This window comes from Paraphaeosphaeria sporulosa, assembly GCF_001642045.1.
Source record: "Paraphaeosphaeria sporulosa strain AP3s5-JAC2a unplaced genomic scaffold CC84scaffold_8, whole genome shotgun sequence".
Lineage (NCBI taxonomy): Eukaryota > Fungi > Ascomycota > Dothideomycetes > Pleosporales > Didymosphaeriaceae > Paraphaeosphaeria > Paraphaeosphaeria sporulosa.
Window position 1 is genome coordinate 58,944 of NW_017253367.1, and position 26,336 is coordinate 85,279.

A 26,336-nucleotide genomic window follows, 5' to 3' on the forward strand; every position below is an offset into this window, starting at 1 on the left:
AAGTTATCTCAGACATCACCATGGATAAATTCAGCGACCTGAGAAGTCAATCATATCTACATTCCTCGCGGAAGCGAACCAAAACGCACATGCGGCGTATAACCAAGCATGAACATCTAATGAGCGCAGTGCAGTCTGCTGTATATCGCTCGTCGCCCTCCCGCACAACAACAAAGGCTCAACTCAAGCAGACCAACGCCATACGATGAATGCAGCAAACCCTTCCAATGGTAAGACAAGGCAAAGACAAGGCTCTCGATCAATCCATGCGACCCGGCTCACAAAGCGAGTGTATGTGAGATGACATGTAATCAAATCTCATAACCGCCAACAACCAACCCAGACTCCATGCATGCGTAAGGAACGACTGTAGACAAGCACTGTGGCTGGCCTTTCAAAACGCAGCGTATTCCTTGTTCGGCTCGAGCGCATATTTGTCTTCGTGCAGACGCTTGAGTGCCTCCTCGCCGTCGGGAGTGAGGTCGGGTCTGCCGACCGGAGTGACGGACCCCGTGAAAAAACGCGGCTGCCACTCCTTGCCCGTTTCTTTCCGCTCGGCGGCCTTCTTCCGCTGCTTGTCTTCGATCTCTTGCTTGAGCGTCGTGGCGAGCGAGTACTGCTTGTTGACGATGGCGGTGGTGACGCCTTCCCAGAACTTGCGGGATTCGTTGGGGAGTTGTTCTTCGATGGGTGGGATGTTCTTCGGAACGACGAAGAGCGGGTCGAGGTCGATGAGGAGGTTCCTGTCTTTCTCCTAGAGGAGAGTCAGTGGTTTTGCCCAATGTGGGCGGTGGGGGACATACGTACGGGGGTCTTGGCAAAAGGCTGGCTTCCAAGTGTGTAGTACACCTTTTGCTGCCAGCATCCTTCTATCCTCACAAGCACATCCTTGTCAGACACGTCCTTGACCTTTGTCTTGTTGTCGTTGCTCGGGTCGTATTTGAAGATGACACCGACAACCTTGTTCTGAGTCCGTCCGAGCCATCCTTCCTCTTGGTACTCCAGTATGACCTTTAGCTTGGACTTGGTGCAAGTGACGAAGCAGGAGTCGGCGACCGATACGCTGAGAGAGCCTGTTCGAATTAGCCATCTGATACGCCAGCCAGAATCGATCTAGATACCTCGCAGCAGACCACCCAGATACGCCGCCGGGTGCGTCAGCTGGTACTCCTCGTTATCCCGGCTTGCTAATGTAATAAAGATACCCAGATTGTGAGCTCCAGCAACAACGCGGATGTTGGTACCAGTAAACTTGGCGCTGAGCTGGTCAAAGCCTCGCGCAGAGATACCCTTCTCAGGGCAGTCGATGTAAAAGGCGGAGACGGGAGGGTGGTGCGAGGTCTGTTCGGTAAGGTAGGAAAGCTTGACGCGCTTATCGCCGGCGACACTGCTGGCGCTGCTCGAGGTGGTTGAGTTGGGCGAATGTCTCAGTTGCGGCTGCGTATCTTCAACATCCCACGTACACTATCGCGTGTGAGCTATGGTGTCATAGTAAGCAAGGGCAGGAGCCTACCCTAAAGAACTCGCCGAGAGTAGAGTTGTACGGCTTGCAAGGCTTGCCCTTGACGTATTTCTGCCCTCTATCAGTGCTGAACTAGCCGTGTAGTGCATTCGGCCATACCAAGTCCTTTGTAAACCAGAAACGAAGGGTTCCCAGCATGCGCCCGAGTGGTTCGTCCGAGTCTCCGATACTGCGTCTGTTAGCACTAGCTTTTCCGCCTTACTGGTCCCATTTGCGCACCTTATAAACGTCTCCGGCCTGTCCAGATAATTCCAGTACTCTGTCCCTGGTCAGAAAGCGTTCGCAGCCCAGCGTCTTGTTGGCCTAGGCAAGCCTTGTTGCGCTGGTCCGTACGTACCGAGATTCGGCGTGGGCTCCAGAAGCTGCGCCGGGAGAGAAAAGCGCACGGCGGCAAGATCAGACACGCCGATAAACCTGCCGCGACTCAGTCAGTGATCCCCTTTCCAAGTGTGGCCTCAGAGCATGCAGCCGACAGTCAACCGCGTGTCGTACCTCCTCAGCACGCCCAAAAAGGTCTTGAGCTTGCTGCCCTCATCTGGCGCCTTCTCAACGGCCGCATTCGCGGGCGTGGACGCCCTCGAGGGCTCGTTCGAAGGAGCAGCCGAGGTCGGGGCGAGCGAGTTTGCGGAGGACTCCGCCATGGTTCAGCGGGGCTGTGCTCGTGTTGATACGAAGGGAGAGTTCGTCTGCTCGAGAAAAGAAAGTATGCGAGCTAGGATGCGCGTGCAGGCGAGTTTGCTCGAGCAAGTGTCGACGCAATGCAAGCTATCGATCGTGAAGAGGCGGTGCCGAGTGTGGCGCAAAGCCCTGACGCAATGCGGTGAGATCCTTGTCGAGGCGGGGTACGGGGCTCGGGACAGCTGGGGAGGATCTGGACGACGTTGATAAGAACACCGCGACTGCGAACGGAAATGTCTTAAAAGAAGCAGAAGCAGCGGCGCGCCGTTATCATAGCTATCGCGACGTGCACCGCTTGAAACCTGGCAAGGATGCACCGATGGCGGTGAAACTCTAACCAATCGCCCAAGCATGCAGTGTCAGGGCCCTCCTTATTTGCACTCGGCCCGCCCGCGCGTAGCCACGGGACCCTGCCGCACCACGACCACGCTGATCGCCAGACCACCATCCTCGTTCACATGCTGTGCTCCGTGCTACCATCTACACACTCTCTTATCGTAAGCGTGCGGCCTCCTTCGACGGCAGCCCCCGGTGACCAAACCTAGCGTCACTGCTGTTCGTACATGACCATCCGACCTGCACAAATGACACCAACTTTTGATACCACGTTGCGCCAACGCCAAAATTGACAAACTCCCCACCTACAACGCCGCCCATGCTTCCTCCTCGTCGTCACTTCCTGTCACGCCAAACTCCAATTTCGCAGGCATTAGGAATGTCAGTATACACCTCCACTTCATACCACTCTTCGACGGGACCTCCGGGGCCAGACAGTCGATCCATGACCAAGGACAGATTGGCACCTGGGTACATTTCAGGGTCGATATTGACAGCCTCTGTACGGAGTATGACTGCGTCCGAATATTGTCCGCGCTCGCTGGTGATGAGAAACCGCCGCTCTGGACCCCTTCCGTATTCTACACTGAATCGCAAGGGGCTGCGGGTAGTGGGCAACACACCCGCCGAACGCGAAGTCGTTGCTTTCAAAAATCGAACAACTATAGTGTATGCCGCAAGGCGTCGGACCACCATCGGGGCCACTACTTCGTTGACCTCTGGACGAAAGCACACTGGCGCAAGTCGATTCAACATGAGCCCTGCGCCATCTCGTGGTATTTGCTTGAGTACGATCTCGCAGGTGCTGTCCACCCGCAAACTGTAGTCGCCCGTCTGTCCAGCCTCGAAGAGAGAGCAGACAATCGTGTACATGCCAGGCTCCAGGTCCTTGGCTTCCGCAAAGACACAACGCGCCCGATGGTCCCCTGAATCAACGAGAACGTCCCGGCTGTTGAGCCGATATATCCTTTTGCCGTGTCCCAAGGTAAGCTTCACGTGGAGAGCGTTCTTCCGATTTGTGCTGGTGAGAAGTATGGCTATAGGTCCCCGCTGCTTCACCTCGAGGGCGTACTGTGGGTTTTGAAAGTACTGGCTGGAGCCTGTACCTCCTCCGGCCGTCTGCTTCGTCCATTCGCCCGTGACCACTTTCTGTAGCGGATATTGTGGAATCGCTGGTTCAAGCTCGATCTTGGAATTCGAAAAAGCGAAAAGCGAGAATGTGTACGCCGACGCAGGCAGCTCATCTTGGTCTAACACAACTGTATAGGTGGAGTGGGCTTCGGCATCCCAGCGTAAGAGACACTGTGGTGTTGTGACGTAGTCGCTGCGCTCGAGACACGTGTCTTTGACGTACAGACGGTTCCCGTTGCCTGGGCATACGAAGATGCTCATGTACCCTTTGGGTATATCGTCCGATGTGTCTGTCAGTGTACTCGGACGTATGCTTCCGTCGTTGAAGGCATCCGATTCCTCTCTGCTATCTCCAACTGTCGCTCGGAAGTGACGACTTAGCAGAAACCAAACAGGACTCTCGTCTTCCGAGTGGAAAAGGAATTGGGGATGCGCTACAATGCATCTGTTCTCTTCTTCAGAAGACCCATCAACTGCCCACTCAAAGTGAATGTCTTGCCGGTAGCGGAACAGGCCAGGATTCCAGTTCAGATACAGACCATCAAAGTGTCTTATCACTTGTTCCAACCCAATCCAGAATGTTGTCGGGCTAGGCCGGTCTTTTGTGGGTATAGTGTCGCGGTGGTATGTTGCCAGGCCATCCTTCGAACTATCGGTTATGGTAGATGAGGCATACAATTCTTCCGGGGAAGGACGTGGACCAAGCCAGCCCCTACCCTCAACCCAAGGGTTCTTCACGAGAAGAAATCGATCATGTTCTGTCTCTTTCAGGTCTAGTACGACATAACTATGTTGGCCCTCCAAGCCCAGCTCGCGCTCTTGCCTAGCAGACATTTGTCCGGTACCGAGAGTAGCAAGGACATCTCCAAAAGCAAACGCTTTGTGGAGCCGATTCCAAAGCTGGTCAGGGACGATGTCGGTTCTGAGTTGGTCAGTAGGTGTTCAGACAACAGACAGAAGAAGACTCACTCCTGCAAATGGACTTGTTCAGGGATCCAGCCAGTCAACGTCCACAAGTCACTACAAGAATTGCTGCCTGGAAAGTCATAACCTCCACGGACAGTCAAGTATGCTTTCTCGAGAAGAGCGGGCCACAGGAGAGCTGGTTCTCGCCTATCCACGACATGAAGGGCGCGTGTCTCCGATTGTGGGAGACGGTCGTCAATCGTCACTCTCCTCCAACAACCGTTGAAATGCAGTCGAACAATGTATTTGCCGTTGGTAGATAAGACCGGTCTTCCCAAGTTCCGATCAAATGGATACAGCTTTGTGGAAAGTATCTGTGATTTGCAGTGAGTAACGATGCACTAAAGACTTCTAAGCAACGCACCTTGTCGTATCCACGCTCAGTCCGAGCAATTCCGGCGCAAAGACTGGCGACAACCGAACAGTCTGTCGCCGCATCTTGGACTAAGTCGATTGGACGAGGCGATGACATGACAGGATGTTCATGTGATCCAGATGAACCCCTCGGTAACGCATCTTTCGCACGAGTCCAGGCCTTGAAATGCTGCTGCTGCTGAGGGGACAAACTCAATTCACGAGATTGACTGGAAATTTAGTAAGAACCATCTAACAACGTCTTGCATCCGCACAGAGCTGGATCTTTGTTATGAGAGGAAACACTTACGTAAAGAACCCAGAGTCATCCGCGGCAAACTCGTTCGTGGAAGGAATCTTGTCCCATGGCGGGCACTTTACCCCATTCACAAGTGAAGCCTTGAGAAGAATGATCTCCTCTTTTGTGGTGCGCTTTCGAGAAGAGATGGGCTCACGTAACTTGCGAACATGAGATACCGAAGTTGTCGAGCCCGCCCGCGGCGGTCCCTTTTGTGTGAGTTCTGGTTTCCGATTTCTCGAGTCGTCCTGGGCTGCCAAGTCCAATTTTGAATGAGAGATACCTCCACCAGAGTGCCTCCAACCATCCTCATGTTTTCCATTTGCATGGGCAGATATCAAGGTAGGATGTTGGGAGGGAGATTGGGATGGGGGTGATGTGAATGATGTACCGTGAGGTAGGGTAGACTGGGTAGCGACTCGCGTCCCCGAAGATGAGTCTTGTGTTGGATATGCGGGCTGAGGATGAGAGCTGCTAGGAATGGGGCCGAATGATTGTGCGACCTCTGCAGCCCATTCTCCGATCCCGTCGGCCTTTGATTTCGGCCTTGATGCCACATTCACATTCTGCTGCTGCGGCCGGATTGTAACTATTGGTTTCGATGGTGTCCATTCGTTACTCTTCACGCTTCGTGCAACATCGGCGACGGCATTGAACCTCTGATTCAGTTGCTTCTTCTCGGCCGGACTCGCCGTCAGCTTCGCGGCCTTCATGAGATTTTCTGCTGCAGCAAGCGCCTGCTGGAGAGCTTCATCTTTGGTTGCCGCAGTCTTGACCCGCGCCTCATGGTTCTGTGCGAGAAGTAAGTAAGACCCAACCTCAAATCGCAGGGTTGTCCAAAGCTGCCATGTCAGTGTCACATACGCTGGCGGCAGCTTTTAAAGCTTCTAATTGGGCTGCTTGATCTGCCATGCTAAGTGGCACGGAGTGGATGCGAACAGAGCCTCTGGATGCTTCGGTGATGCCGTCTTCGGAGCTGCTATCCAGATTAGGCCTGCACGAGGGCGCGGCTGTTGCACTTTCAGACGGATCCTGCAGATTGCAGTCTGCAGTCTGTGGTACTGAGCGTCGGGTGTTGTTGAAGCTGTAACTACACGCCAAGCCACCGCGGGGCACGTGCCTACTTGATCGGGCGGCGTTATACTGGCAGCGACTCGATTGTAATTCTCTAGCAGCTGGAGGCTGTCTCTCCACATGCAATTCTGTATGTCTGGGCTACTCGAGTCGGGCTACCTTCTGCCCTTCTAGTGAAGTGCACTTGTGGTTGAGAAAGCAGCCGAGCCAGACACAATGTCTCAGTGCACGGGCCGACCCATGCCATTCTGCGTACGGACTGCCTTTGTATGAACCTCGGCCCAACTCGGATCTCATCAGCCATGGAAAGAAGCTCCCCTACGCCGGCTGGGAGCGCGTCTGTACTAGAGCGCCACGATCCCATCCCCGCATCCTTCTGCTACTGCTCTCTTCCGCCTGTCTGAACCGTTGGCTCCTTTTGTTGTGGCCATGAGATAGGAAGTTCGTCACAGCATACTAAGATACCCCACAACCCCCGGTCACACCAACTGCCGCCCTAAGTCGCCGTTCAACGTCGTCACTCCGCTTTTGCGACTTTCGCAGTCGACAATCCCACAATGGCCGGCGCATCTAAGCTGGAGAAGCTGCCGCCATGGGGCAACGCCGTGGCTGGTTCTGCGGGCGCTGTGCTCGCGAATGCGCTGGTGTACCCGTTGGACATGTAAGTGGGCTCCGATACGCTGCAGATACCCGTTGCGCAGTATGAGCTGATATCCGGCGCAGTGTGAAGACCAAACTGCAAGTACAGGTTAAACGTGCTCCCGGGTCCTATGCCGAAGCTGCTGCCAGCTCCCCCGACCACGAACACTATGCTTCCACCCTCGATGCGATAACGAAGATCGTAAAGGCAGAAGGGGTCGCGGGACTGTACGCTGGCATGACAGGCTCACTGATTGGTGTCGCATCAACCAACTTTGCCTACTTCTACTGGTATACAATCGTTCGCACTCTTTACCTGAAGTACTCGGCCGCTCCAGGAACAGCTGCTGAACTGGGACTTGGTGCCGTCGCTGGAGCGGTTGCCCAACTATTCACCATTCCGGTAGCTGTTGTCACGACGCGACAACAAACGACGACGAAACTTGAGCGGAAGGGGCTTCTTGCGACCGGGAAGGAGGTCATAGACAGCGAGGATGGCTGGACGGGGCTTTGGAGAGGCTTGAAGGCCAGCTTAGTGCTCGTAGTGAACCCAGCGATCACATACGGTGCCTACCAGAGATTGAAGGAGAGCCTGTTCCCGGGCAGGACCGCGCTCAAGCCATGGGAGGCTTTTGGTACGTATAGATGCGCGGTTAGAAGAACTGTCGCTAATATATTGCTCTAGCCCTCGGTGCTATGTCCAAGGCACTCGCTACCATCGCTACACAGCCGCTCATCGTCGCTAAAGTTGGTCTACAATCGAGGCCCCCGCCAGCAAGGAATGGCAAGCCCTTCAAGAGCTTCATCGAAGTTATGCAATACATCATCGAACACGAAGGTGCCCTCGGCCTGTTCAAGGGTATCGGGCCCCAGATCCTGAAAGGTCTGCTTGTGCAAGGTTTCCTCATGATGACGAAGGAGCGTATCGAGCTCTCCTTCATTCTGCTGTTCAGATACCTCCGCCAAGTGCGCGCCGAGAAGCTCCAGAAGCTTGCCAACATCGCGGCTGAGAAGGCTCAGCAGAGCAGACCTGTTCTGCTCAAGTAGATATATTAGATGACCGGTTCGGTTCTGGATGGAATTTATGTACATTGCATTTAGAGCTTAGAGCTCCTTGATCGTTGGGCGTTTGGGCGGTCAACATCTTAGGTATACACGAATGCAAGACTTCTTTTTATCATCATTTCAACAACTTTCCACTACAGGCACACCACTACCATAGGTGGGTATCAGTATAGTGCTAGGCCAAGAATCTGAGGAATTTGTATTGCCCGAAGACACACAACATTTAGAACGATTGTATGTAGTTCTGTATCCATCCAGTCTCATCCGCGTCATTTGCCCGCTGCAAAACCAAACGAGCGATGCCTTGCGTCATTCGCTGGTCAGAAACTGGTAATATGCTAACGATCATCTCGTTTACGCCAAGTCACAGAAGTTGGTACTCTCCTAATCTCGATGTGCTTTTCTAAGAATTCGATGGAACCGCTTCATCGGCGCTTCCGTCGACATCATGTGTTCTAGATGGACCCGAAGAAAGTATTAAGACAGCGTGTTTGTACTCGAGCGAAATTTGAAGTCGTCAGCGTTGCTGTCCGCGGTCGTCTCATTCATCTCTAGAATGTCACCTATGTCGGAAAGGTTAAGCGCCGGACTCGACCAGAGGTCTCAAAATACTGAGAACACGATCACGCATGGTCAGTTACGCCTTAGACCGCATCACAATTGCATCATCATCCGAATTGCGTCAAGAGGGCGTACCGAGCTGACCTTTGAACGCAGATTGAACCTCGTTGTGTTTCTTGTGAAAGCAACAAGAACTATGACAGCAGATTCAGGCAAGCAGAAGTGAAGAAGCTGTCATTACTAAAAAATGAGCGTTGGTGAGGCATGCCAGATCTGGAAAGATGCTCTTGTTGCGATTGGAACGACATGTCTAGCTGATACTATGGCGAGAAAACCGCTTGTGAAACGACAGCTGATTGCAAAAGAGTAAACGTGTTCCTATTACAGGCTCGTGTGCAATCGAGAACGGCTGCCTTAAGAAGCCGTTCGCTAACAATCTTCAGCTCCTCTTAAATCCAATCACGAGTGCCGAAGTTATAACATGAGCAGCGTATCGTTGTAGTTATGAAGATTGAACGGAAGAGATGCATTCTGTACTCCCATGGCGATGCTATTGAGCACGTGCAGGACGAGATTTCGGCGTAGCCATCGCGATTTGATTCTCCAGTCAGGAAACACTTCAAGCATGAAATCCCAGTACAGGACTTCATGTGCGTTTTGCAGCTAGTGAACGAAATCTTCTTCACGGCTGTACGGGGTAAATTCGCGCTCAGGTCGTCCCTCGCTCTGTCTCTGTGCAAAATCTTCACAAAAGTGACCCAAGTTGCCCAGAACGACGAGCTTGGGGTGTCCATTGCCGTCTGTAGGTCGTGTGATCTTTCTTGTTTAGCCGCGATCTGCTTGCGCGCCTCTTCCAGCATCTTTCGTGCGTAGTCTCAATCCAAGTTTATTATTGCTTTATGGAAATATTCGGCGAAGCCTCGATCGACGATTTGGAACTTCTCGGCGATTTCGGAAGGATCCTCTTCATCTTGTGATTGGTGATTACAGAGTATGGTTCATAGATGCAGAGACTTGCAGTCTTGCCGGCATAAAAACAGCTTCTTGCTCCCATCCTTTCAAGGCCACTGCGATAGAAAACAGGTTGACCATTGGTCTGAAGGTACTGAATATCGACTCATTTATCACCTCGCGGGGACGATAAAACCCATCGACGTAACCTATGGCAGCATAGTCGCCGTCAAGAACATATCCGGAGAAATCGATATTGTTGTGACCAGGAGAAAATGGTTCGTCTGTATTTCCATGCACTGATTCTGCGTGACTGGGTTGGCTTCTTCGTTCGCTGCCCACACAAAGCATTGAGGACCTCTCCAGGCTCCATATCCACCACCTCTACCTCGCATCTCTCGTGGGCTGGAGAAACATAACTTGAAGAACGAATAGTCGGTAGCAAGATGTTCGATTTGGCAGGATCAGATTTTTGAATTTGGACCAGAGAGCCGACTCCCGCACACCAGGCGGTGCGGTCCTATGGATTGCGGTACAAGACGCCAGGAAGCTGTGCGACGGGAATACAAGAGCTAGATATGCTGGTACGTCCCGCACTGCTCCGCCCCAGCACTGTACCATCCTCCAGCAACAGCAGCGAGGCTGCACTTCAATCGTCAAAATCGGACGCTCGTCTGAGAGGTCCTCGTATCAGCCGCACGTCCACATGGGCTGCGACACCACCACAAACACCCTGTCGCATCTTCGTTGGCAGAAACAGAGACCTATGGGCGCTTATATCCTTGCACCTGGCGACATCAACAGTCCCCACCGGCTGAACCTTGACAAGTATTGTCTTCAGTGACGCAGATGCACCTGTAAGAGAAGCACCCGAGACTAGCATCAGAGTACGAGAGGGCAAGGCACCTTGATAACAAACGATTTGCAATGCTTCAATTCTGAGACTTTACCCCCAAGCGCCATGCAAAATCGCTATCCTATGATTAACGCCAGAAAAAGACCACTTGTGAACGATATCATAGCTCGAGGACCAAGACTCGAGAACTCTATAATTTGGGCTGACCGATCCCGAACAGCATGACCCTTCATTTCCCTTGTCACTCTTCATATGCGCGAACATTCAGCCCGATTCGTCTCGCGCCAGCTCCTTTCCCTTCCACTGCTTCGGCTTTCGCTCTTCGCTGCGCTCCTCCATGCTCAATCTGAAGATCATCTCGTCCGAGCTGGCACTGCCAGGTTCCTATCCCGTGCCAGCACCGCTCGCCCTCCCTCGGACGATCCCTAGGCCTCTGTGAGCTGCTTCTCTATCGCTCACACTGCTCCTGCGTCCGAAAGATCGACTCATACTCTCGCTCCTCGAGCTATCAATGCTCCTGCGCATGCTAGAGCTACTGCTGCGCCGTCTAGCTCTCCGCGCTTCGTCTGGGTCGTGTGGGTGCAAGCCACTCGCACGAGCAAAAAGATTGAGGATATCTGTGAGGCTGACCACGCCATTGAGGCGGCCTGAGAGGCTAGCACCTGGAATACCGGACGCAGAGATGGCGGGCGCGGCGGCGCCGGACAGAAGCGGAGATGGCGCGGAGACGGGTGCTGGCGCGGCGGACGGGAGAGGTGTAATGGGCGAGGGAAGGGGCATTACGGAGGGATTTACTGATGGAGTCGGTGGGCCAGATGATGCAGGAGATGGAGCATCCACGATCCACATGCGGTGGGAACGGGTAGCGACAAGTTTGGCGACGGTGTGCGCGAGGGTCGAATAGGGGGTAATGTGAAATACTGGGAAAGAGTCTTTTCCGTCGTTGACACCGCGCTCGCTGAGAATGACGCCGATGAAGTGGATGCAAGAGGAGCGGAGGAGCGGCAGGGATGTGGTTTTGGTAAGGAGCTGGATCAATCAGCACGTAAAGAGTAGAATAAGATCAAGGAGAACTGACTCGCACGTCCACATGTGAGATGTTGCCAATGACGTTATTTTGAGCGTCTAGGACCGGCAGAGAGGTGACGCCCTCGTTGTTCATCAACTCGAGCGCATCAGTCAGGGGTTTGTCACCGCTGAAGTTGATTAGCGAGGTTCAGACTCTTGGGATCTTGTTTCGCTCATGGCAGCACAAGTAACATCAGCTGAGCACTCACTTGATTGCAATGACAGACTGCGTCCCGAGGTTGAGTTCTTTTATGAGCAAAGGATAGAGCTGGTTCACAGCGGGAAAGCTCTGCCTGTTGTCCCAAAAGAATTGCAGGAGACGCAACTGGGTCAGAATCCCAATCACGTCGGTAGTGCCCTCTTTCACAACTAGAAGGCGGTGCACACCGCTGCCGAAAACCTCCATGGCCTTAGCAAGGTCGGCTGACGCAGGCAGTGTGATGAGCGGTTCTTTCTTGCCCAGATCCTTCACGTCTTTGAGCGGTATAGGCTTGCCTTCGCGGCCCTTCTTGGCAAGCTCGTCGAACGACTTGACATCGCCTTCATCTGGGTGTGCTAAGCCGACGACGAGTAGGAGGTAGCTATTCAGGTCGCTGTAATCGAACGTTCCGACGGCCGTGGACGAAGATTTATCTTCGCGGAGCAGGATGACGTTGGGCGCACCGTATTCTATGAGTAGCTGTCCCCGGTTAGCACCTCTTGCCATGCAGCTGTCACGGGCTAGTCGTAGGAAGCACTTTCTGCGCTACCACACACAGAGATAGGCCAAGCCGTTGACTACTCACATTTGTTGCCTCCTCAACGCTGGTGTCAAGTTGTGCGAATCGCACCTGCTTCTCGTCCACGACCTCGCCGACGTGCACCGACTTCCAATCCCTCCCTGCAAACTTGGGGTCGCCGCCCTTGGTGGGTGGGTTGTTCAACAGATCCTGCAATGCCTGCTGCGAAAGGGACGGCTGGCGGGAAGCGCGCGGCGAGTTGGGCAGTCCGCGCATGTTCTCTGCGAAACTGGAGCGGTGGCCCGAATGCGGGCTTGAAGCCATCTGGAGGGGTGCGGGCGGCGACCTCGGCGAGGCTGCATTGGCAATTGAGCGCAGCGGTGCGTCCTTCTTGCCGCCGCCGTTGGGGTCCGCGTGGTCCGCCATTGCGGCCGTGATGGCAGACGGATACGTGGGTGCGGGGTGCGCGGGGTGACGATGCCGTGTACTGTCGCGACGAGAGCTGATGGGGCAGACAAGGGATTCGATATGGATGTCTCTGGGGTGCAATGTGTTTGCAGCGCAAAGGTGGGCTATCAGTAAGGTAACGCTGCTAGCACGGCGAGCAACTGAGGATGTGGAGGAAAGCTACCGCCGCGTCGACTTCTCGACCCGCAAACAGAAGGCGCGCCTCGTCTGATTGGCCGCGACATAGGACCGATCACAATCAGATAGCCATCGTGGCCGTCAAGCATCATGCCCGACGCAAGGAAACGCAAATTACTACCAAACTACATTGCTTTGCGTCGCAAGTAATTCCCACGTCGACGAGACATTCATTTGTTAGCGTCGCCTGTGACTGGTGTCTCGTTCCTGGTTGACATCATCGCTCCTACCGCTTGTGTAAGAAACAGCCAATCGCGTAGTCGTCTAGACTGTCCTTCCAACTGTGGTGTGTATTTTTGGCTACTACAAGCCTCACCCAGAAGCATACCCTTCGCCCTCAGGTCAACACCATCGACATCGCAACGAGATGGGATGCAAAGTTGGGGTCCATTTCATATGGGCACAAAAAATACACGTTCAGGGTAGACTGAACCGGGGTACTTCAGTGCCGCCTCTTCTCTTCGAGGGGGAAGATGCTCAGGACCGCCTGTGTAGTGACCTGCTTGAGCGTGTACTGGCTGCATGGTGTCTATGCGACCAGGACTTGGTCAGGATCATTATCAAACATCCAGCATACTCCTTATTTTCTGCTGTTGCGGCGGTCCAACGGGTTGTGGTGCCACTTCGATCTCCCGCTGCGCAATTGCATCACTGCCCCCCCGGGCTTGCATTCCCGTCCCCCGCCCTCTGCTTCTTTCCCCTTCCGGACTCTCATCCCTGAAAGGATCTCTGGTGGATCTACTCCCACTCCTCTGGCGTACCTTCATATCACCCATCTCCATCGCCCTCGCCGTCGGCCTCCCACCAACCTCACCAGCCATATTCCGCAACCTCTCCTCCTCCCCTGCAAACCTCGCCGCCATGTTCCTACTCCACCAGCTTGGTTTCTTGATGAGGTTCAGCTCCGCATCGTGCACGCGGCCCCGCGCCACGCGCTGCGCAATGAGCTGCCTGTCCTCGTTCTCAGTGCGGAACCCCGCGACATTAGCGCTCAGCAGGATGAGCAGGAGCGGCGCGTAGCCCAGCGCGAAGGGGTAGGCAATGGGGACTTTCTGGTTGGCGAGGGCGAGGCGGAAGGAGAAGGATGATAGGATGGCGTAGGCGATGTGGACGGCGAGGAGGAGCAGGTTGAGGAGGAGATGCTTGGGAACTGTAGAGAGGAAGGATTTGCCTTGGTGGAAGGTGCGGATGGTGTGCGTGAGGGTGAAGGCTATTGTGAGCCAGGCGAGAAGCGCGATGAGGGCGCCGGCTTTGGTGCGGGTGTTTGTTGCGGCGGGGAGGGCGATGTCGCGGATTTGCTCGGTCGTGTTTTGCTTTTGGATAGGTGTCCAAGGTTTTGGGATCGTGAGGAAGAAGTTGAGCCACGCGAAGAGGTAGAAGATGAGCGGGGCGTAAAATTGGATCTTGGTCCTGCTGGCGTTGGGCGGCATGCCGTAAGGATCTGCGTCGACGAGTTGGCGCTCCTGCCAGCTGCCCCAGTGGCGGATGGATTCCCAAACGGCTGCTAGAGCCACGGGTAACATTAGTGCGAAGAAGAAACACTGCAGCATGATGGGCATTTGCTGTAGGTAGTAACGGTCGACGTCGATGCCAGTGAAGAGGCTGATCATCGCGCATGCAGAGACAAAGAGCATCCAGTACCATTGCCAGCGTCTTCCGACTAACCTGAATCTCTTGTCTTCGCGGAGATGTTGCGCGCCGTGCCTATGTTCGCGAGCATCAAGTCAGCGCAGGCCGCAAAAGTGGGACTAGGTACAAGCCATCGAGTTACAAGACGTAGAGTATTGGGCCAAAAGTCTGGGTACTCCATGATTCTCCCCGGGGTAACACAGCGTACCCAGGCTTTCCCCTAGTATCGTAGTACCCACAACTCTTACTCCTGTACTTACTTCTTCAAGTTCATCAAAGTGAACATGACGCTCACCCCAAACAGCACGCCAAATACAATGCTCGTCACCCCCCGTGACGACATTTCGAAGTAAGGGATATAGCACGATGTAGCATGGAGCCACGTCCCATTATCCAGCATACTAGGCCTGAACCCGTCGAAAGCGAGGTAGCACTCCGATCCGTTAGAAATAGTATTGTTGGTGTAGAGCGCGTAGTGGAAAGTGTTAAGCGCGGGGATGCTGAAGGAGACGCCGTTGATGATTGTTGTCGAGGTGTCGGAAGGGGCTGGTGTGAACAAGACTAGAGGCATTGTAGGCCAGGCGCGTGTTGGCAGGTACGCCTGAATATTACTGGGGGAGGTTGAGTAAGAGGGCCTTTGGGTGCGTTGTTTCCAAAGTTATGTTGGCATCTCGTGGGAGGTGTGGCTCCGCAGCGTTCCGGCGAGGTTTAGCTAATCGTGCACAGGATAATGGCACCTGTGTTAGGTGGAGCTACTGGAGCTAGGTGCACAGAGGTGCAGGGAAGGGTATCTCCAGGGACTAGGGATGGTAGCGGACCAGCGGCTCTGCGGGAGGACGCATGATGGACGCAGTGAAGATGGCGCATCGCGGGTGGTCGTCTTGGACGCAGATCCCAGACGTCGATCTTGTGGCCTGTGCTCAGGCGTTCGTTTCGGTTCAGCTACACGCAACTTGGCACGTAGTGTAGCCATCTGCAACGAATCTAGTTGGACACTTTCACCCAGAAACTTTTTTTTCTCCGCTGGATAGCTAATTTCTATACCGGAATTGGATCTAAGGGTGTTATGCCACATAAACAGCACAACGCCAAATTGGAATTTAAAGAATCAACGTTGGTATCCAGACTTGCGACCTTACAAGCCAATACGCCGCTGTTGTGATCCAACCCAAGCCGTCACTTGCTCAGTGCAATATGTACAATCCAAGTACCAAAACCATTCGTCAGCCATGAGTCCCAAAGCCTTTCCCTTTTCCTGTCTCCGATCCAAGCCCATGCGCAAAGTTTTCATGTAAGACGTCTCTCGCTCCACAGTTCAACGTAAACACCTCTACATCCGGTATTGCAGGTCGACATCTGCTTCATGCATTAGCACACATGTGGACACGTCTAAAGTAATGGATACTTACCCAGAGGGTGGCTGCAACTCAATTGCGGCTTCTGGCTGTACTTTGCTTGGAGCTCCTCGCGAATGCTGTTTAGCAACTGCACGTAGCTCTGATTCGGGTTCTTCTTCAGAGCAGTGATGAACGCCCACGACATGGCACCGGTGGCCTCACCCTGGATAGATGCATCGGCGCTGAGTGTCGGTCAGGATTATACCATCTGACTTTCTTGAATGGACCAACTTACGATGTCTGTGTATCTTTGGAACCACTCCACATGATGACGTCGGCTGGGCTCGTCTTCGTCCTCAAGTTCATTTCCCGCACCTTATCGCCGGTGGTCACCTTCTTGAACAGGCTGCTAGCGGTCGACATCATGCCGCCGATATCGTTGCGAGCGTAAGATGACATGATACCCAACAAGCCCTGGCCAGCTTCCTTGGCCAGGTTCGGCTCCTTGACCACACCAGCGGTGGAATAGATGTATGGCAGATCGAGCGCCGATCCAGAGTGGCATGAGTCGAAAATGGCTGTCAACCGCACGCCTGGCTGCAGAGGGCCGACCATTATACGATGCATTTCGTCGTCGACAATGTGACCTGCCGTTCGGAAATCCACGGGGTAGATGACCTCGTCGTAACCATCGTCCTCGTCGCCGTCAAGATCCTTAGTCTGACCGCCGTGCCCTGGTGCTGTTAGTCCATCTGACCACCGATGTCATAGGATGCCGTACCTGAGTAGTGGAAGAACAGAGAATCGTTCGGCTGAGCGTCCTTGACTAGCCAGTGCATTGCTCGCAAGATGTTGGCTTTGGTGGGCTGGCTCATAGGTTCTTGTTGGTCGTCAGTCAAGAGGACCATATCCTCCCGCTTGTAGTTGAAGTGTGCGTTCAAGTATGTGCTCATGTTCTTCACATCATTGATGCAGCCCCGGAGCTGTCCGCGCTGGCCGAAGTAGTTGATGCCGATGAGCAGCGCTTTCCGCCGCCCGTTGCAAGCCGAGTATTGGAACGAGTAGCCGGCGGGAGCGTTGTGGCCGAAGCTTTGCGGGGCTGTTGGTGGAGGTGGTGGGCCGCCCGGCAGACGCTGCTGCATTTGCGGTGCTGCTTCTGTCAGTCGGGGCCAGTAGAAACAACGTGAAGACGTACGTGGTGGCTGGTAGTGTTGCTGGTGCTGCTGCGGAGGCGGTCCCCCGTAGCCGCCATACTGCTGGGGCGGCGGGGTCTGGTCAAGCATCAGCTCCACGGTCCCTCCCGTTCACGTAACCGGATACGCACCTGCTGGTATCCGTACTGCTGGGGCGGCGGGCCCTGCTGGTAGCCGCCGTTGTAGGGGGGTTGCGGCGAGGGCGAGTGCTGGTAGCCGTACTGCTGTGGAGGTCTGCGTGGTAGCCGTCAGCATCTGCGTCGTGGTTCCCGGTGGCAGCACTCACGGAGCACCGTAGCTCGGTGCCGGATAGGCCTGCGGCGGCCCATAGTTTTGCTGTGGCGGGGGCGCGCCGTAGTTGGGTGCGCCGTTGTGGTACTGCTGGCCCGGATAGTAGGACATGGTTGCGGAGGTCGCGGTTGTTTGGGCGTCGCTGCGTGTGGCTGGTGTGCGCGGCGCGGCTGGGGTCGTTCGGCGCGGGCGGGGGCTGCCGAGGGCGGGAGCGAGGCGCGGGCGGCGAGGAGCTGTCGTGGAGTGAAGCGCGCCGGACTCTGCGAGGGTTGCCTGGACAGCGTCGCGGGAGGGATGAGGCCCAAGGTGCACAGAGGAGGACGTGAGGTGAGTGAGAAGCTGTGCGGCTGACGGGCGGCCGAGTGCCTCGACGATTTTGCTGTAGGCGGATAAGACGGCGGGGTCGGGCGCTGGTGCGTCGCAATTGGCCGCAGCACGGGCAAGGCTGAGGCGCCACAGGGATGAGCGTCCGAGGGTCCGCGCGAAGACGGAAAACGGAGAGCTGCCACGAGATCGGGACGATCTGCTGCCGACGGGAAGGGGAGCCTGAGTGAGGATCGCCTGCGAAGGGGAAGCGCGCAATAAGAGTGGGCTTTAAGGGGTACGGCTCTGTGGGGTTGGGCGTCTGCGGTTCCTGAGCGAGCGTTACGCGTCCGTTGCTAGTGTCTGCGGTGCTGATGGTGGATATAGCTCCTGTCGTTGGTTTTTCCCTTTCCAGAGACCCCCATCGCGAAGTGCCTTCCCGGGGACATATATAGCAACCATGGCAGCTATTGCTCCCCCCGTCCGTGAATGCTGCATGCACTGGCTGCCCCCAGAAGCCACGAGAGACCCTTGCCTTCACTCGAGCCACGACAACCCAAGCCACCGTCGCCCACACGCATTCTGTGCCTTACCCTGCCTGTTTCGTCGTATCATGCAGACTCACTGCCAAAAGCATCAACCCACGCTCATTTCCACCAAACACACGTGGACGGTCCGGCCCTCCCTGGCCTAGTCCCATGCCCGATGCAATCTTCTTACCGCTCCAAATCTACAAAATCGTGCCCGCTGGCGAATCAGCATGGGAAAACCACATCTGCGCTGTCGTGCATAAGCGTCCTCGGAGGGAGGAGCAAAGCCTCGCCGACCGAGCACGCGGGTATGCGAGAAAACCTCGTACCCGCGGCCATGCCGATCCTTGCTCGGTGAGGACTTCAACTTGGTGTGTGCCCAATTCATCACTGACAGCACCACCACCCGCGTCTGCTGTCGTCAAACACAACCCCAAACTTTATTCTGTGACCTCAAAGACCTTCAGTAGACTTGCCGTGGCGCTCAAAATGCCATCGACAGCTGCAATTCCCATGTCTCTACCTTTCCAGACCCTCCAATCGTTTCCCTCGGCCACCCAAACCGTACTTCCTGCGATTCAGCTTTCCCTATTCGGACCCATGTAGGCCCATCCTTTGCGGTTAGACTGCTCTCGTAGCGTCTTAAATGTTCCAGGCCCGCTACAGTGGGTTGCTGTGGCTTGCGTCGCGGCCCTAAGCGAACGGGCAAGACCGAATGTCAAAGCGAACCTCATTTGCTGCGCCGGCATCCGGATTGATAGGCCCGTCTTTTGCTGGTGTCTTGTGCCGTTGCACTGAGCTGTCGAAAGGCTTGTAGGGGAGCCAATGAGGGGAGGCGGACATTGGAGCTGGACGTAGGCACCGTTGTATCGCATGAGACGTGCAGCCCTGCCCCCGATGTCATGACCAGCATTGCAATAACGCGATCCTGGGGAACCCGTCTGCGCCTCCTGGCGCGCTGATGTTGGATTTGGCGTGGGTATTTCTATCTATTTCGAGGTGCTCTTGCAGTGGATTTACGTATTGCGTACAGATTGCTCGGAGACTATTCTTTCGATTAGATTGCCGAACAGTGTGTTCTCCCTGGTGCACCCCACCCTCGATTGTCGTATAGATGACGTCGACTGAATGCCACCTACTTTCCTATCTCAGGGAGAAGCGCCGTACGAGCTAACTGTAACGATCCGGAATATCGCCTTCGAGAAGCAGGGCAAGCAGTTCACACAACTGACGAGCCGCGTGCAATCAACACTAATATGCACAAACTCCATCGCTTTTGCAAATGCAGTGTATTCGCACACACACACCTTGAACTCACATCATACCACCCTTGCCTCATAAACGTTCTGCTCAGCCCGCCGTAAGCAGAACCTGTCTCTTGACCGCCAAATATATTATCATCCCCACCCAGCGCATGTTCCTGCGTCGTCTCACCTAAGCTGAACGAAAACGAGAAGATTTCTCTTTTCCCCCCGTGGGAGTAGGTCAGATCTGCGGTGTGAAGCGAAAGTAGGTGAGCAGGAGATTTTGTGCGCGGGTCAAGACGTTGAGAACGTGATCCTTGTTCAATGGATGGGTATATGTTACACTGCATCTCTTTCTAGCCCGACCCCGCAATTGCGCCGCAAGATGCCGCTAAACGTGTCCTTGTACTCGAACGTAGGGAAAACGGGCTAGCGTAAATGTAGACACACTCAGGCGTAAAATACATTCAATCGTCTTCCCATCATCCGATGGGACCAAAAATAACAATCGCAACGCTATGCCGTGAAAATGAAAACCATAAAATCCTCCGGCTGTGGACGAGCCGAGAGCCGAAAGTGAAGCTGAACGTAAAGATTACAAGAGTGTATAAGATCAAGCAGTTGCGTTGAGTCGTTCTCTTTCCCTCAGTTTTGGCCGAGACGAATGAAGCTTCTTCAGGCGCCGCACCGTACGCCGAAGAGGTGTGAGCCCTATCCAAATCAAACGTCGCTCGTCAGCAAATACAGGGCTTGAAGGTTACGAAAGAAAGAGATATCAGGTCGAGATGGGCTCGGAAGCTTGGATGACCTCGCTCGCACCATCTTTGTCTTTAGCCGGCAACGGCTTGTTCACATCGTCAACATCATCATCATCAACTTGTCCCTCGCTTGCCTCGCGTTCCGCGTAGATTCTCTTCTTCAGAGTTTGTGCAGCTGTGAGCGAGTCGATGTACGTGCGGAACTTGACGATCTCCCGTAGTAAATAAGACGATTTGCGTTCCCAGTTGGCCATTGCCTTTGCGGCGTTGGGATGGCGTGGAGAAAACTGTTCATGTCAGCGTGATCAGTACAAGGCTCCGAAAGGCACTCACTGCAATAAGCATAGGTGCCCTCATTTCATTATGGCGAGCTAGCTCGTCTTCGATGTTCTTCACATAGTCGGTCAACGCCCGGAGCTGATCCACTTCCATTAGGTTGCTGGCCATCATGCTTGAGGTTGGCGGGCTCCAGTCATTGAGAGCGACCTTGTCACCGGGCAGACGAGCTTTAATCGTTCCCGATGCATGGTCCATAGAACTGCGCATTGAGCTCGCCATACTAGGGCGAGGTACGTGGCCATGGGTCGATGCGGTGCTCTCCGGGCGTATCAAGGCTGTGTTGATAACGTTTTCACCCCAACCATATTCGATGTTGCTGACACCTCCCATCAAAGGTTCCTTTGACAACCTGGCAGACCAATAATTGGCAGTGGACACGAATTCGCGAACAATGTCGGGCGTACCGACTTGGAACAAGTGCACAGCTCCAGTCGGAAGAGATAAAGCCCAGACATGCGGTCGAGACTTCGAGTAGCCCGGTGGGGGAAGAGCGCTTGCGATGGTCTGTCGCAATAGGAAGCTGTCAAGAGCCTCGGCATTGTCCATCCAGTTTCCACCACCAACAACACCGCCAGCGGAGGGCCGTGACTTCTTTGACCGCATCGACTTTGCGTTCATGTTGAAGGAGAAGAGTCGCATGTAGCCCTTTTCGATGACAGCGAAGCACTCGTTCCATGTCCGGTCTTTCGCTTTCTTGTCCAATGCTTCGAGATGGTGCTTATGCTTCAGTATACCTTCCTTGGCCCATGGTGCGCCGGTAAGTTCCAGTGTTTCGTCCTCGAGAAGCGGTGCCACGCGGGTGAATTCCTCGTCACTAGCAATAGTCATCCCTTCCTCGCGGATGATAGCTTGTGAGAGTGCGTTGGCAAAGCCAATAGCTTGCTGGTAGTCGCCATGCGCAAAGTGTGAGCCGAGTGACTCCATTGACATGGACGTTTGGGTCTTTCCGTACGAGTATCTGCTCCACGTACTTGAACCTGCTGGGCTCCAAACGGATTGATCATCCAGACTTGTGCGGCTGGAAGCGACAGTGGATGTTGGATACAGACGCGGTCGCGAACGGTTCTTGGAGTTCCAGCTCTTTCCCATACTGCGGAAATCGGTCTGCGATCGCCCCCGGTAGCTCATGTTGTCGGAAGGAGCCTTGCTTAGAACGCTTGGCGTGCGGCGAAGCATGCCACTAACCGAAAGGTTGTTTGTTGATGGCTGTTCGTGGACTTGTAGCGCTGAGACTCCATGCAAAGGCAGCCGCTGCTTGCGAATGGAATCATAAAACTCCTTGAGCACGGTTTCGAGATGCAACTCCCATCCCTTTATCGGCCCATTGTATGGCGAACTGACCAAAAGTTCACCCTCAGCAACACCAGATTCAATCAATAAGCCTTCGGACCCGCTGCGATATGGAGGACGGAGTGAGAGACGGCTTCTAGCTCTCCTGTTTTCGATGGGCTCCTCAGCAACATCTGCGGGAAAGGCTGCATCCTCAGCAGCCGGGGAGCTGGGCTCTGACCTGTCGTTGTTGTAGGTGTTGTTCCAAGGTAGAGATCCTCTCCTGAATTGAGTCGACTGAGGTCTGAGGGTTGCGTCGTGTGCGTCTTTCAGTGCATCTTTGCAGACGCGGACGACTGTGGGCAGTGTGTTCTTAACGAACTGGCTTCGGGTCATTCTTGATTCAATGTCAGCGACATGCAAGTCGGTGTTGAGCAAGAGGATCGAATAGCATATAGTATGCACGACATCGGCTGCCTTGAAGCCGTGGTTGGGATTGCACTCGCACCAACGCTCCGACAGGCTCATGAGGATCCGGTCGATCTGCTGGGTCTCGGCCTTCAGGACGACCTTTCCGCAGAGATCTCGCATGGCGCCGAGTATGTTGAAGCCAGTCCAGTCGAACAGCGCCATGAACGCCTTCCGTATACGCGTGCTGGCTGCCGTGATGTCGCCCAGATCGGCAGCTGCTGTGCCCTTTTGCACGGATGGGTCGTCGCCACTGAAAATACGGAAAGCGCGTTCTCGGTCCGCATCACTGGGCTCAGCGTCCTGAACGCCATGCTCAATAATGGAGGGCATAGCATCGGAATCTTGTGTCGGTATGTGCAGAGTAGGAAGGCTTGGAGTCGATTGAACGACATGGGAAGACGCTGGAGTGCTTTGCGGAGGAGGGACAGGCAGTTCCTTCTCAAACGGTTTCTGCGCCGAGCGTGCGCCTTCCAAAGGAAGCGTCAGGTCTTCGGCATCATCGTCACCAGCCAGCCTCTCTTCTGACGACGTGGGCTCAAGCCACACACGCCGGGGCCTATTTGCGCTCGTCTTTCGCGAAGGCGTCTGCTTTTCCTGGCCACCAGGAGCTGTGAGAATCCACCCATCCTCCACCTCAGCCTCCGAAGTGGACCGGGATGGTGCTGATACACTGGCACTATCCCCCTCGGTTTTGGACAGCTTGTTGCGCTTCTTCTCACCGGCGCTCTTCCGCACTCCAACATTGGGCGGGAGTGGGAACCCGGCTGCAGTGGGGCTGCGAGCGGGCCTCGGCGTTTCATCTGCATCGCCAAATGCGCCGAGCTCGCCTGATGGTGTTGCACGACCACTGCCACCTTCGTTGCAGCTGCTGCTGTCGGCAAGGAAGGTATCCTCCTGCGTGGTAGCGACGTTTGGCTTGCGGCTCTTTAACTTTAATTTGAGTTTCGGGCTGCTTGTACTGGCCGCTTGCTCTGCCATGAGTTGCTCTTTGAATAGCTCCTGCCGCGATGGTGGCGAGGGGTTAGTGTCGCGTGATCCTGCTTTGACGCTTCGCACAGTCGCATCCTTATGCGGCTTGTATCCAGGCGAGAAGCCATTCGGGCGTTGTGGGTCTACTCCATCATCAGGCTCCGGCGAGAACTCTGAGGCGTTTTGTTGCTGCTTAACTGGACTTGGCGTGTCGCCTAGGTACGGGTTCATGACCTGGCGCAGGCTACTGATGCCAGGACTTGGCTGCGGCTGGACATCCTCGAGCTTCTGTGGGGTTTGGAACTGCACCGGCATTGGAGGCTGCTGCGGGGGCTCGGTCACGGACTTCTTTCTCCGCCTGAAGAAAGACGAGTGTTTCTTCGCCAGAGTTGGCTGTGATGGCTGCGTGGTCTGCGTTTGTGCTGAGCTAGCTGTTTGTGGTGGCCTTGGGGCAGCCGATTTCAACTGTGATGCGATGTGGTTTGACCCGTGTGGGGTGGTGCGAGGCCGACCATTAGAGTACATAGAGTCGACATCAGTCGGTCGGTTGGTTGCTGAAGCCGGCGGGGTAGTCGTGTATGAAACGTTAGAATTAGTAGACGCGTTGGAGATCTGGGGCGCCGACTTTGGCAATGCGCTACCAAAGACACGGCGGAAGAAACCAGGTTTCTCCTTCGGCACAGGAACGGGCCCAAGAGGCACGAGCGGGTGCTTCCGTGTAGCCACGTTTGGCGAGGGTGCGGGCGGGTCGTGATACGTCGGTATCGGAGGGAGATCTCTCAGATTGGCAGCGTTGACGAATTCTTGAGCCTGGAGCCGCATGTTTGGTTCTTGGTGGCTCTTATTTTTGCGAAGGGTTCTGTAGCTCGCGGCCGATCGAACGCTATTCTTTCGGCGGGGCGCCGGAGCCTGCGCCGGTGCAAACGATGGTTGCGCCGCGTAAGTGACGGGCAATTGTGGCTCCTGGGCTCTTCGAGGTCCAGCAGGAATTGTCGGCTGAGGTGCTGCCTCGTAATCGGGGTGGTACCCAGAATACGTCGGTCGGCTCCTTTCTGTCTTCACCGACAATGCCTTTGAACCCAAGTTTCCGTGATCAAAACTAATGGATCGCCGACCCAGGCCTAGACGTTGTGATCCCATACCCGCCTTCCCGAAGTCCACGCTCGAACCCATACTGCTCTTGCTGCCCTTCCCACCTCTCATGTGGACTGCCTGTTGTGCTTGCTCGTTTGCTTGCCGAGGATCAGCCCACGCTCCTCTCAGACTCTCACGTCGGCTCATTGCGTTAGGAATGTTGTTACTGCTATTGCTTCGCCGTCCGCGTGCGTGATGTGGGCCGAATCGAGACGTCGAATCATCGGCATGCAGGTCGTAATCGGAAGATTGCGACGAGGCGTACGTATGACCGCGGACGCGCGGGGCCTTGGGTGAGGCGTATGAATTGTCTATGAAGAATAGCTGGTCGTCGTCGAGATTGCTCGTGGAGTACAGCGCTGCTGGGTAGGACGACAGAGGAAGCTGGTCGAGCGACATGAGCATGTTGTCAACGACAGAGTCCCGTGTGCGATCGGCAAACGACAGGTCGTGCGAGTCCCTCAGCGCTTCACGCTGGGTGCCTCCACTGCGACTGTTGTCGACCAGGGTCTCGTCGTCGAAGAAGGTCTCCGATTTCTTGGGGCGAGTATCCAGCGCACGCATCCCGGGGCCTGAGCCATGTGTTCTTGACGGGCCCGGGGGTGTGGACGGCCGCGAGCCATTCCTCACCCTGTCTCTGCTACTCAAGTGTGCCATGGCCGCTGCGCCCTAGCTCTGGGGTCCGGAGTTGTATAGTCGGTGGTGCGCGTCCGCCAGCTTGCATACTCCGATGCCGTCCGGGAAACAAAGCCTCGAAAAGGGCAATTCGAACACCAAGGCCAGACTATCCAAAAAGCTGGGCCAAGCTGCGCGGTCGGGCGCTCGATGCGCAGCGGAGAGGTGCAGGTTCGATGCCGGGTAGCCGCCGCGTCACGGCTGCTTTCGTCGCGGACAATCGCTCGGGGGAAGACAGGCCAGCGCTGCCTGGCTCTGGACGTGAGATGTAGCTTCGAGCAGACGGCGGGGTGTGACACGACAGACAGAGACCCTGGAAGCCCGCAAGACGCAAGACGCACGATTGCGGGTCGCGACTCGCTCCTGTGCAGATAGCGTCGTCGCGGCTGTTTGGTGTGCCTTCCAGCGTCAGGGGGTGTGAATTGGTGCGGACACGACACGGCAGCGGCGAGATGCAGCGAGCCGGCTGCTGCAGGACGGATGCAGGAGAGCAGCACGAGATGAGATGTCGCGGAAGCCAACGCGACGAGCGCGCGTCGATTATGGCGCCCTTGATGGATTTTGGATTCTGCTGATCTGCTATAGCCGCCATCAGGGCCGGAGGGCGCACCGAACCAGGATGCTCCTTACTGCACACCTTCACACGTGGAGGTGGACACGACTCAAGGACACGGCAGCAGGACCATGGATTCGTGCCCGGGCCGCGCACTTGGACGCTGCGAAGGCCAACACCACTACAGCTGCAGCTGCCGCAAGAGGCCTCGTCCTGCTTGAGCGTCGTGCAACACGATGAAACGCAACACCTCCGCTTGTGCAGCTGGAGTTGCCCCTGGCGCGGTTCACCTCGCAGATCCATTTGTACATAACCCCATGGAGGCAAGTCAGGGACCGGCGAACCGCGCTATTGAATGGCCTAAACGGGCGCTACACCATCCGCCTGCTTTGCCAAGTGGTGCGTGCGTTGATGGTAATTGCACTCAAGTGATACGGCACAGTATGTCTGCAAAGACAAGTGAGGGCAGCCGTCAGAAGTCAGTGTTGGGGAGAACATCGTTCTTGGCAGGGTTAACCGTTGTGGCATGCCATCGCGTTGTGGGGTTTCAAGAAACGTCGTGGTCCCTGCTCAAACCTTCTTGGCTGCGTTTCTTTTCTCATCGCCGGCTGTCTGCATGTCATCGAGGCAACCCAGGCACTCGACTAATGAGACATTGCACGGACGAAACCATGCGATCCTCTAGGGCTGCTCATGCTTGCGAAAGTGCTGTTCTGTACGAAGTCCATCTTGATGTCGAATGAGACGTTCACTGTCATTAGAGTACCAGGTACGTATC

The 26,336-nt window shown here is 55.2% G+C and overlaps 7 protein-coding genes across 7 annotated transcripts; 1 reads left to right on the forward strand and 6 right to left on the reverse strand.

The window, feature by feature from the left end:
• Positions 1–394: 394 nt before the first annotated feature.
• On the reverse strand, positions 395–2,163 carry CC84DRAFT_1188709 (oxysterol-binding protein-like protein; the record flags this gene model as incomplete). The annotated part of the gene is made up of 8 exons (XM_018181000.1): positions 395–754; positions 808–1,073; positions 1,122–1,464; positions 1,514–1,573; positions 1,622–1,691; positions 1,742–1,781; positions 1,860–1,936; positions 2,015–2,163. The coding sequence occupies 8 exons, from the start codon at positions 2,161–2,163 to the stop codon at positions 395–397; spliced, it is 1,365 nt and encodes a 454-aa protein (XP_018032879.1).
• A 549-nt stretch (positions 2,164–2,712) lies between these two features.
• Positions 2,713–6,325, reverse strand: CC84DRAFT_896581 (cysteine proteinase). Its single transcript, XM_018187824.1, has 5 exons — positions 6,150–6,325; positions 5,298–6,076; positions 4,998–5,217; positions 4,637–4,947; positions 2,713–4,589 (listed from the first exon to the last, which is right to left on the reverse strand). The coding sequence occupies exons 1-5, from the start codon at positions 6,195–6,197 to the stop codon at positions 2,873–2,875; spliced, it is 3,075 nt and encodes a 1,024-aa protein (XP_018032880.1). The 5' UTR covers positions 6,198–6,325; the 3' UTR covers positions 2,713–2,872.
• Positions 6,326–6,653: 328 nt separating this feature from the next.
• On the forward strand, positions 6,654–8,174 carry CC84DRAFT_1124227 (peroxisomal adenine nucleotide transporter 1). The gene is made up of 3 exons (XM_018175680.1): positions 6,654–7,020; positions 7,083–7,633; positions 7,684–8,174. The coding sequence occupies exons 1-3, from the start codon at positions 6,917–6,919 to the stop codon at positions 8,043–8,045; spliced, it is 1,017 nt and encodes a 338-aa protein (XP_018032881.1). The 5' UTR covers positions 6,654–6,916; the 3' UTR covers positions 8,046–8,174.
• Positions 8,175–10,494: 2,320 nt separating this feature from the next.
• CC84DRAFT_1124229 (uncharacterized protein) lies at positions 10,495–12,838 on the reverse strand. Its single transcript, XM_018175681.1, has 4 exons — positions 12,285–12,838; positions 11,709–12,178; positions 11,510–11,627; positions 10,495–11,460 (listed from the first exon to the last, which is right to left on the reverse strand). Exons 1-4 carry the CDS (start codon positions 12,642–12,644, stop codon positions 10,816–10,818), a joined length of 1,593 nt encoding a protein of 530 aa, XP_018032882.1. The 5' UTR covers positions 12,645–12,838; the 3' UTR covers positions 10,495–10,815.
• Positions 12,839–13,423: 585 nt separating this feature from the next.
• Positions 13,424–15,063, reverse strand: CC84DRAFT_1188713 (uncharacterized protein; the record flags this gene model as incomplete). Its single annotated transcript, XM_018181001.1, has 2 exons — positions 13,424–14,567; positions 14,753–15,063. 2 exons carry the CDS (start codon positions 15,061–15,063, stop codon positions 13,424–13,426), a joined length of 1,455 nt encoding a protein of 484 aa, XP_018032883.1.
• Positions 15,064–15,510: 447 nt separating this feature from the next.
• CC84DRAFT_1261260 (uncharacterized protein) lies at positions 15,511–17,870 on the reverse strand. Its single transcript, XM_018185049.1, has 7 exons — positions 17,309–17,870; positions 17,154–17,256; positions 17,025–17,100; positions 16,611–16,979; positions 16,125–16,563; positions 15,902–16,071; positions 15,511–15,848 (listed from the first exon to the last, which is right to left on the reverse strand). Exons 1-7 carry the CDS (start codon positions 17,422–17,424, stop codon positions 15,823–15,825), a joined length of 1,299 nt encoding a protein of 432 aa, XP_018032884.1. The 5' UTR covers positions 17,425–17,870; the 3' UTR covers positions 15,511–15,822.
• Positions 17,871–19,952: 2,082 nt separating this feature from the next.
• On the reverse strand, positions 19,953–25,222 carry CC84DRAFT_896854 (uncharacterized protein). Its single transcript, XM_018187825.1, has 2 exons — positions 20,482–25,222; positions 19,953–20,435 (listed from the first exon to the last, which is right to left on the reverse strand). Exons 1-2 carry the CDS (start codon positions 24,985–24,987, stop codon positions 20,166–20,168), a joined length of 4,776 nt encoding a protein of 1,591 aa, XP_018032885.1. The 5' UTR covers positions 24,988–25,222; the 3' UTR covers positions 19,953–20,165.
• Positions 25,223–26,336: the final 1,114 nt, after the last annotated feature.